The sequence below is a fragment of the Leptosomus discolor genome, chromosome Z (genome assembly GCF_034619465.1).
Source record: "Leptosomus discolor isolate bLepDis1 chromosome Z, bLepDis1.hap2, whole genome shotgun sequence".
Taxonomy (NCBI): Eukaryota; Metazoa; Chordata; class Aves; order Leptosomiformes; family Leptosomidae; genus Leptosomus; species Leptosomus discolor.
The window spans coordinates 34264572-34275552 of NC_141419.1; the positions used below are offsets into that span (position 1 = coordinate 34264572).

A 10981-nucleotide genomic window follows, 5' to 3' on the forward strand; every position below is an offset into this window, starting at 1 on the left:
GCCCTTTTCAATCTAATTTCCCTGGCTCATTGTGTCTAAGTCACAACTTTTGAAACAACTCATCTATCTGTTTGGGTCAAAAGGTGACCCTTCCCAGCCCTTTAATTTTGTAGTTAATAACGATTACAAGCTGTGTGTGTTTGTTTCCTTTTTTTATTTGTTGGTTTTTTTTTTTTTTTTTTTTTGGGTTAAGCACAGTTACAGGGAAAATACTGTGAGTGTTCCATGGATCTTCATTAACTTAAAGCAAGTCTTACTAAAATTTTCCCTTCCACATAAGTGTATAAACAGCGGGCGCCACACTCAGGATATGTAAAGTTCATACACTGGAGAGAAAATGGTAACCCTTTAAAAATACATACTTTTAAAGCTCAGCCGTCTTTTAAGTACTTAAAAAAACTGTGGCAAATGAGATTGGTTTATATAGACCAGAATATCATTGAGCTTAGTTTGTGAGGAAGTGTCCAGGAGGGAGGTCTTAAATTTATCTCTGTTTAGAGCTTAATACAAGCTTATGTTATCAGAGTAGATCTTAAGCAGAATATATGTAGTAAGTAGTCTTAAGTTTAGGCTGGGTAAGTTTTCACACAGATGAACAGTAATGATAAAAAAGCTCTCTTTTAAAGTGTGGCTTGTTACAAAGATGTGTGAAGTGGTACGTTATTTTTAGGCACCAAATCAAAATGCAGTTCTCTCCTGTTTCTGCAGTGTGTGACCTCTGCTAACAAAATTTACTTTTATTTAAGCTGGAGAGGAAGTGACGGTCTATCGGCTTGAAGAAAGTTCACCTATGAACCTTGATAAAAGCATGTCTTCCTGGTCCCAGCGTGGCATGGCTGCAATGATCCAAGTCTTATCACGGGAGGAGATGGATGGGGGTCTGCGGAGGGCCATGAAGGTCATTTGTACTTGGTCTGAGAATGATGTATTACAGTTGGGTCAAGTATTTATTGTGAAGTCTTTTCTGCCAGAGGTGGTTCAGACTTGGCAAAAGATCTTTCACGATGGCACAGTGTTACATCTCTGCCTGAGGGTGAGTTCAGACCTGAAGGCATACTGACTGGTCTAGCCTGATGCGCCTTAAATGTTATACTGTTTATGTGAATGTCTTGAGCATGGTTGACATGTGGTTTGATGATATCTTTTAGAAAGGGAGAAGGTTTTGAGGAAGAAATATCTCCCATTTGTAAACAGTGTACAATCAGGTGTTTATTTGCTTGCTTGTTTTGACAAATTCATGGCACCTTCCTTGATGAAAATGAAAGTGATGTTTATAACATTATTTTCTTCAGGAGATCCAACAACAAAGGGCTGCCCAGAAGTTAATCTATACCTTCAATCAAGTGAAGCCTCATACTATTCCCTATACTCCAAGGTAAAATCACTGTCTTTAAGTACTAGGTGCTGAAAGTTTCTCTTTTCAGCTGTGTCCCAGGTCCAGTCCTCCTTTTCCATAGTGGGTTGAAATAGTTGCTGCTTAGACAGTCTAATGGTAGTTAATCAGCTTTTTAAGAAGGAAAGGTAGGCAGTTTTGAACTTTGTCTTTATAGCTACATGTGGCTAAATAAGCTTCTTCATAACGCTGTTCTTTTGACTTAAGCAAGAATTGCCTTTCATACAGTTAACATAAGATGATTTGATATTGCTCGTTTACAGTGAGCTGGAGTAAATCAGATTATGTTGTTTGTCCATAAACTATACTTTCTGATCAAGTGCTTTGTTTTGAGAGTTTTTAAACCAAGAAAGCCTTTGTGTTGTCTACCATTTGGTACCTCCTGCTGGTCAGAATGCTCCAGGTAGGGAAGACACGTCCTCCTTTTTGATATATTTGTTTTGCATCATGCTGTATGCTGTCTGTGAGAATGTTCATTACCCTGCCAGCTCCTGATAGACAGCATTTATGTCTGCAGGTTCCTGGAAGTTCTTCTCATCTACTGCCATTCAGCAAACCAGTGGCTGACCATTGAGAAGTACATGACTGGAGAGTTTCGGAAATACAACAACAACAATGGAGATGAGATTACTCCCAGCAGCTTACTGGAAGAACTGATGCTGGCCTTTTCTCACTGGACCTACGTGTACACCCGTGGGGAGCTCCTTGTTTTGGATTTGCAAGGTTACTGCTAGCATGGTATCAGTATTTGAAACCCAATGAAAAGCAATTCTCTCAAAAGAGAATTGAATACTGAGGAATGGGTCAAATTCTGCTCTCATTTACTTACTGGCAAAACTCACAAAACCCCTGGATATCTGTTGTGTGGCACTGGTAAATGAGTATCCATAGAAACCCCCTAGCTTAATTAGGCATAATGGGAAAATAATTTGGCTTCAAATACATCTAGGCTGAATGGACAGAAGAACAGACAGATAAAGTGTGCAGGAACATTTCAGCCAGCTCCAAAAAACCTCTCCATAGTTAAGGTATTTTTGTTTTTATTAAGATTTATAAATAATGTAGAGATTCAAGCATACCCGTACACATATATGCTCACTTAATGTGTATCTCTGTCAGAAGAGTGCTAACTGCTATCTGTATTTTTTTTTATTTTTCATATTAATACATCTATAAGCAGTTTACATAAGCTGCAAACCTGAATGCTATTCATGAAGTCTGGTGACTCCTTCAAAGAGCATGTGATCACTTTACTGTACATGTGTAAGTGGGAACATGGCATATTTTAAAGAGATAAAACAGTTGACAATGTTCAGAAGATGAACATCACCCATCAAACAGTATAAACACTATTGTTTGTCATTTCTGTCAAGGGAAATATGTATGGGTAGACAGAGTCTTAACATATTTACATTTTACAGCATCCAGAAGCTGTGAATTACAGAAAGACATGCTTATTATGCAAAATAAAGCTATAATTCCATCCTTGCCTTCATTTAGTTTTAGCTGCACATGAAAAAAAATACAGAAAAAGTAAGTGTGTCTTCACCATAGCCTGCTAGAATTTGTCTGAAGTTTGCTTGGGTTTATTATACAACTCTCAACAGTTCCAGACCAACTGTGTTGGCTCAAACATGGAGAATTTAAACATCTATGTAAATCCCATCAGGACTGGAACTTCAGTTTCCATCTCAAACAAACTGAAATCTGCTCTAGTTTTGGTGTCATGTTTATCTAGTAGTTCTCTAATCTGGAGTTTAGGAAAAGTGCAAGGGCTGCTCCCCTTGGAGTTGTGATAGGATTAATCTATATCACAACTTACTATATAATACCAGTGCCATCTCCACATACTTATACACCACCTTTTGTCTTATTTACATCAACTGAAATGACCTTTGTTGACAAGTATTGCAGTTTGGGGATATTTCACTCACAATATACTATTTCTGTAATCTTTACTGGTTTTTGTTGTAGAATATAAACTTACCATCAGTGGCCTATTGAAATAAAAATAATTGCATATTGTATGATCATAGACTTTTTTCATTAGTGTAAAAGCACAACAATTTCCTCAGATGTAAGAAAAGAGCTTTTTGGTAAAATGGTGGTATGTCATCAGTTTCCCCCAAATTGCAACAGAGAGGTATCAGCATTCAGGTATCAAAATGAAATAGTGTATTTAATACTCTTCCATGGCCACTCAGAAGAAAAAAGGGATAACAGACCCGAGCATTTGCAGATCAGGAAGCTGTGGCTTGTGTTTCTTACCTTGAAGAGAATATGTATCTGAGAGTAGATCTATCGGTATCAGTAAGATCCACATCCAATTAATACCTTTACTCCAACTTAAATAGCAGTCCTATGGTTGGGCACGTTTTGCTTAGTTAGTTGAGCTTCAGCATAATATTTAGTGCATTTGCATAACCCTTTTGTCTATGTATAAATAAACCTCAAAGCAGCTGAAGTCAGGACTGTAATAAGAACTCTACACGTTTGCCAATACTTAACACATTTTTATACTCATAGCATTTTCTTTTCAACTCATGACCATTTTAACTATGACACTTTATGATCTATAAAGAAAATGGATAATTATATTTATAAGTGCCAGATTATGAAATTGTGACTACCTTCCTTTGTAACACACACTGTTGATTTTATTGTAGGTGTTGGGGAAAACCTTACAGATCCATCTGTGATAAAACCTGAAGACAAAAAGTAAGTTTCTTTCTGATGAAATTATCATTCACTTCAGACGTTCTTCCAGCAGCCTGTATATTTAGGGTGTTTTTTATGTTCTGTGTGAAATATTTAATTATTTTTATCATGGTGTTTGGCTTAAATGGAGGTATGATGGCAATGGAGAGACTACATCCTTCACTGTGCTTTGGAGGACTGGACTTTCAGGGCTGTAAGTGTCCCAGCTCCCAATATGTGGTGAGTGACATACAAAAGGTGGGGAGAGTCTGTGTTGCTGTGTTGGGAGCACAAGAGTTTTCCAGGGCTATGCAAGGGAGAGCGGGATTGAGAGACGGAGAGACCCTGTAAGTATCTTCACAAATTTGTACCAAAGAAGGTCGTCAGTAACTTAAATGCGGCAGACCGGTTTCCCCTGCCTGGTGGGGCGCTGTTTCATGGAGTATATGGGGCCACGATGGCTTAGGAGGGTGCAGAGAGGGCTCCAAGTCTCTGATCTTTCTGATAAGCCCTAATGGTGCATTTAAGCATGCTGCACGTTACAATCTCAGAGCTGTGATATGGAGATAGTAAATTGTGTGTGGAAAGTTACAAAAATGAGAGAGACTACACAGAAGTAGCAGTCTGCCTTCATGCGTCAGATTTCAGAACCATGGCTTTTCTCCCATCCTGTGACCTTGCTCCTTGCTGGTATTTGCTGTAGTGAGAGGAGAAGCAGTGGGGTTGATGGTGTTGTCCTGCAGGGTCCTCTTCTCTGGGGAGTCTTCCTAAACCCACACATCTCTCCAGCTGTGCCCTGCCCGTCCCTGTCTTGTGCTGAACTTTGCTCCCTCTTGCTCAGCTCATGTCATCTGATTGAAGGGATGTCTCATGTTTGGAAGGAAGGAAAATATAAGTATGAATAGTCTCATTCAAAACGAAGGACAATTAACTGATACAGAAATATCAGATGACTTGCTGAACAAGTTAATTTTGGAAGCAGGCTCTTAGTTCTGGGACTGTTATTAATATTTCATTAATAAGATTAGTAATAAATGACTGTATTAATGTTGTATGAAAGTTTAATTATGAATGTAGGTGTATTGGCCATATAATATTTATTTTGGGAAGCAACATCAAAAATATTCTGTGCATCTCACAGTGACAAAGTCTTTGCCCTAAGTAGGTCATAGGGCTGTGACAGGAGCACAATGATAGCTTAGGATAGAGAGGTGGAGAAATCAATCATATAGTTGTTCACTAGATTTTAGCAAACATTTTTAAGGTATTGCTACAGATGTATAAAAGTCTGCTTTGCTACTGTTCAAGTGGATTTTTTGTATCAATGGTAGCATAGACTGTAATGTTCATCACTGAAGACTGTGGCCAGCCATTGACTATAGTACTTCACATGGCAACTCAGCTTATCCTCTTTAAAATAGGAATCCTATATATCTACATTATCTTGAACCATACATTTGTTAGTGTCCTTCTGGATTATTTTTATTATTAAGTAATTTTGTCATGCTTAATAAAATTTGATCACACGGATCTTATTTTCAGAACTTTTGTTGTTTTGTTTTTTATCATCTACAAAACAGTCAAGTCCTAGTTAAAGAGCAAGTGTTGATTAATTAATCAAAACCAGCTTGATTTTCTTATGTTCAGGGAAATCTTCAGAACAGCAAGTTGTGATACTATATTGTTTTGATTTGGGGATCTAAAGGAATAAGGCAGTGAAATGCTGGATTGATTCTGTAAGCCGCTAGCAGATACCCAATTGTAAGAAGAAAATTTCTAAAATAGTAATAACAATAACAATGTAAAAGCACTGTCTTTGCTCTAACCTTCAGTTGCTTGCAAGAGAAACATTTCTGGCAGTAGCAAGATTTGTTTTAAGTTTTCATTTGTAGGCAAGATACTTAATCAAAACCTGTGCGCTGCCTCGAAAGTTGCTTTGAGCTCATGTTCTCTTAGAAGCCTGGGAGAAAATAGATGGCATCTGACTGATGAGGCTGATTCAAATTTTAACACTACTTATAGTTAAATTATTTATGTTTTGCTTCTTTAATTCCATTGATTTAGTGGCTCATGTCATTATCTTGTAGTGAGTATTTTCTTTCATGCATTCTGCCTGCTGTCTTGAAATGGACTTTGTAATGGCAAAATGTGACCTCTACCTCTGTGGTACTACATTGTGTCCTGGGTTTATGTTCAGTACTAAGACAAAAATAACAGATCTGTTTGGAAAGTATGTCTGATACTGTGACATCTCAGACAGATCCTGAGCTGAAGTAAATCGGTGCAAGTTCATAGATATTTAACATCAATTGAAGATCTGGCTGTGTGTACTGCATAGGATATATGAAGTGATAAAATGATGAGGGTATAATGTTCATGAGAAGATTTTCTTTAAATGCAGAAGTAATTGAGGCACGGCAGCAAAGTTATGACGCAGTGCAGTGACTGCGAACTAGTCCTGCCCAAACATTGGGAAGAATTGCTTCATAAGCAATACTCTGGATGCTCTTTTTAGTGTGTACTGCTTGCCATATCCACAACAAAGTCCACACAGGTAAAGCTTTCATAGACTATACGTACAGAGTGTCTGTAGAGCAGATTCAGAGATGAGAAAAGTAGCAGGCTGAGCTTCAAATTGGAAAGAGCTAATGGATTAGGCCTGCTGAGAGAGGTGAGAAAAGGGTGCTTGCAGTCAAAAATGTCCTTACAAACATGTGAAAAGGAGGAGTCAGAGGTACTACGTCTCTTACTCTCCCTTTTGAGAGCTCTCAAGCACGTAGCGATGGACTGCAGGTTTTAGTAATGAGTGGAGACCGTGTTCTCTGAAGCTACTCATAAGCATGTGTTTTGAAGAACAAATCTATTGAATTTTACAAAGCTGTGCACTTCCAGCCAAACAATTTACAGTTGAATTGCTGCCAGTAGACAAAACATCTGCATGAACTGAACCTCTGCTGTAGAGACCTGCACAAATCTGAAATAGGTGGACTGGAAGCTAAATGTACAAAAACATACAGAATAAATTACTTGGGCACCTCCCTGGAAAGGTTCTACTTGTCATAAAGCCCCCCCCCCAGTCCTTTATGTTCCATCAGTAAAGCCCTGTAAATGTCTTATTGTCTGCCTTGAGCATTTGTTGCTCTGGACTATTAAGGAGCACTGTTTGCATCAGCACAGTCTGTTACCTGCATTCCAGCTGGGACCGGACTGGTACAATCTGATAGGCATTTATGGAGCATTTATTAGGTGAGGTTCTGCACAAAAGGAGGAGCATGTTTGGATTTTTTAAGCCCATTATCTCACATTAATGCACCTGCTTGGGAAACGGAAAGCTGGGCTTGGTATTTTTCATCCTTGGTGACAAAATCAGACCTTGAATAACCAGGAGAGTGACCTGTTTATAAAACATTTGTAGGGTTGGAATGGACCCAAAGAGTTCAGCTGTTCTTCTGCACCAGGTCATTCGTGGCTTTACAGGTCTTGGACGTACAAGCAAATACTCAAGTATGTTTTATTCGTACTGGCATTTTACTGGATTATACCAAAGGATAGAAATGGCTACATAGCATCATGTCATATAAAGTGTATATATGGCAATTAAATAATATTTAGCTTCTTGCCTTGTTTGATGTACTAATTTGCAGTAAAGACTGATTAGATGGGTCCTTCAGATGTTCCAGGAGACAGACAGTGTTTCGTGTCTGCTAGAAATTAGAGTTACTAAGCTTTCTGTAGGAGTTTTGGCTAATCATTGCTTTTCTCCTGTGTGAAAGGGGAGAATGTCGTATTTGAAAACTGCTTTCTTTGGAGTGTGGATTACGGATAGATTTGAGAGAGTTAAAATCTTTTTCTGTAGCTTCTCAGAGCTGTAATTGATTTCAGATTTTAAAATGTGTTGTTTCCACTCTGCATATCATTAAAATAAAATACTAGCATTCATAAAGTTTCTTTGGAAGTGTTTCTCGTGTGCTGTGTTCCGTGGTGTCTAGAATGTCAATTAAATTCTTGAGAATAATTGTGGAGCAATATTAAAATTAATGAACACTGATCTTTGAGAGTACATTAAGAATCTGTTATAATTATGTGGTACTTCTAATACATGCATGGCTATAGCTTGCTTCTGTTGGTAATTGTGTCAGCTTCATTCAGAACGTGCAATACACTTCCACAAATGGATCCCCCAGTAATGTTGCTGAATTGGCCAGAGTGCAGACACATGGAAATGAGCATAGGAAGAAGCCAATACATTTTAAAGCCTTACTTGTCAGCAGCGTACTGTGGTTTTTTTTTCTGTGCTGCATATTGATGTGACTAGGGCTCTGCTTGCTTTTGGCTTTCTGTTCTTAAATAAAGTAGAAGTAAGTACTTGCTAGCTCTGGTTTGTTCCTAGGTGCTTACCATCAAAACTGGAAACAAACCATTTGCTTGAGGAGAATGAATGGTGGCTGCAACAGTCACTCAGATTCTGGCATATGTTGTCTGAATGTCACTGTGCCCAAATTTCCATCGTTTTAGCAGGAATTGCTGGGTCTGTCCTGTCTCCCTTTAGCGCATCTCTGTGATGCAGCAGGAAGGAAAAGTAATGTGGGGTAAATGCAGGTTAACACCAGAATTGTCAGTTTTCTTGTTCCAGATCTCAGAAACTTGTGAGGTATGCTAAGCTTTGATTGTCTTTATACAAAGGGCTAACTTATCTCTGATTTGAAAAAAAGAAAACAGCATCATCTCCCTCCCATACAGTTGCTTTATTTTGAGATTGATTTTTTAATAATATTTCTTTTAGATCTGGAAAGATGGTATTTGGACCAGCAAACCTAGGAGAAGGTGCAATAAGAAACTTCATCACAAAGCATCGTTGTAACTCTTGCTGCAGGAGGCTGAAACTTCCTGGTATGCAAAGTAAAGACTAATCTATCTGTAACCTTTTAAGTGCAAGGAAGTAAATGGTTAGGCATGCTATAAAGACAAGAACTGAAATTCTATGGAGCTGAAAGATTATAGCAGGCACACTCCCTCTGTGCAAAGGTGGATATGAGAATATTGCTCTTTTATCTTGCTCTTTTGCCTGGCAGCCGTGTAAGGGTTGGACCCTGTCAACCTGATGTTAGCATGTAGCACAAAAACTTCTACTCATTGAATTGTTTCCTTTGCTTTGCAAAATGGTATCTCATTTTTCCAGGGTCATCTCTAGAGATAACATCAGCAATAACTTTTAGAATGAGAAAGAGTTACAACCTAAAAATTGGCAATGCATAAGCTTGGGAAAAACTCACTGGAGTTTTCCTGGCCCTGGGAGAGGCCCTATGCACTGCAGCCGTTAATTCTGCTTAGTTGGATTGCCTGTTGTTCATGTTAGATTTGATAGAATGTACTTCTGTTTGATGTAGGGCAGATTTAAAAGACTCAAAGCCAAAATAGATTGGTATTCTGGATGAATTTCCACCCACCTTTTTTGTTTCTACGGGAAAGCCTCTTCCTTTCAGTGCTAGTACGGAGTAATAATTGCTGTTTGATTCTGAAACAGAAACTGCAGTGTTACTGGTTTTGATTATTTGTGTCTGGGGCAGCTAGAGATAATAGAGGGGAAAATCAGCTGAATGAATACAGTCAGGGAAGGTTTATTCATATCAGCTCACACCATTTTGGGTCCCCCCCGGGCTCTCATCCCCCTGGCTCTCATTTGCCGTGCTGAAGATTTTCTTTTTCCTGGAAACAGCTAACAGAATGCTACTAGTCACTGGGTTGGACACTGCCTGGGGTGTACGTGCTTTTCAAACATTTACTTGGCTGCATTGTTGAATTTATTTTCTTGCCATAGATTTGAGAAGCGACTACGCACTGGAAAGGGTCGGTCCAGCCTTTGAAATAGAAATGGAGACGAGCACTGGAGGAGCTGACGGTGCAGATGAGCCTTTGGAGTATGACACGCGGCTGTGAAACACTGGCTGTGAGCAGAGCCTATGTGTTTGCGTGATCTAAAACCTGCTCCTTATCACTGCCGTGGGTCAGTCCAAAATTACAAAATGCAGGTGTCTGAGTGCAGCATCTGTCTGCCCTTGACAGACCCTATAGGCAAGTCATAAAAAAAATTGTCTTTATTTACTCCCCTTCTATGCTCTTGTGCTGGTTTTTCTCGTACAGTTCAGTGAATTGCCAGGAGCAGGTCATCCCTCAGCTGGATGAACTGTCCCATCAGTGCCTTTTTTTTTTCTTTTTGAAAAGTGGATTATGGTTCCAAACTGTAGTTTCTTAGGAAAATGACTGTGACAAGTATATTTCCAAGAAGGAGTTGATTTGATGTTTCTCTCTCTGCTCTTTAGTAAATAGCTGAATTTATATACAGTGCAAATCATTCATTTTCAAAGACAGAGCCCACTCAGCCCCATGCTCCCTTTTCCCTGGACATAGAAGGCTCTCCAGGAAATGGTAGAAATATTACTTTATTGTTGATTTTGATGCAGAGACAAACCAAGAATGTTTGTAATGAATAAGTAACTGTAATTGTAATGTAACGAGTAATGAAACAGTGATTTAAACATTAATCACTGATATAACAGGTAGGCTGAAAAATTTCATGGGAGCTTTACCTTGAGTTCTTTTCACATATCAAGGCAAGTTGAACAATGAAGGGTTAGATTATTGGACCCACAAGCATCATTGACCTTTCTCATTTTGGGTTGATGAAACTGATAAATCTATGATTTTTAATACAAACATAAAGAATAACTGTTAATGTGATTCATCTTTTATCCAGGACCTGCCTTTCTTTATAATATTTTAGCTTAGGAATGTTTTAATGTTGTAACTGGCAAAAAAGATTTTAGAAGTCACAAAGTATGTTCCGTTTGGCATTTAACTTCTTGTTGTCAATGTCAGGCTGTATGTAGGACT

At 38.6% G+C, this 10981-nt stretch overlaps 1 protein-coding gene across 1 annotated transcript in view; it reads left to right on the plus strand.

The window, feature by feature from the left end:
• The window catches only part of TRPM6 (transient receptor potential cation channel subfamily M member 6), a 105226-nt gene extending 95199 nt beyond the window's left edge, over positions 1–10027 (plus strand). Inside the window, exons 34-39 of the mRNA XM_086479342.1 lie at positions 747–1033; positions 1293–1375; positions 1911–2116; positions 4060–4111; positions 8874–8980; positions 9909–10027. Coding sequence (XP_086335468.1) covers positions 747–1033; positions 1293–1375; positions 1911–2116; positions 4060–4111; positions 8874–8980; positions 9909–10027 — 854 coding nt within the window. The remainder of the gene's footprint in view (positions 1–746; positions 1034–1292; positions 1376–1910; positions 2117–4059; positions 4112–8873; positions 8981–9908) is intronic.
• Positions 10028–10981: the final 954 nt, after the last annotated feature.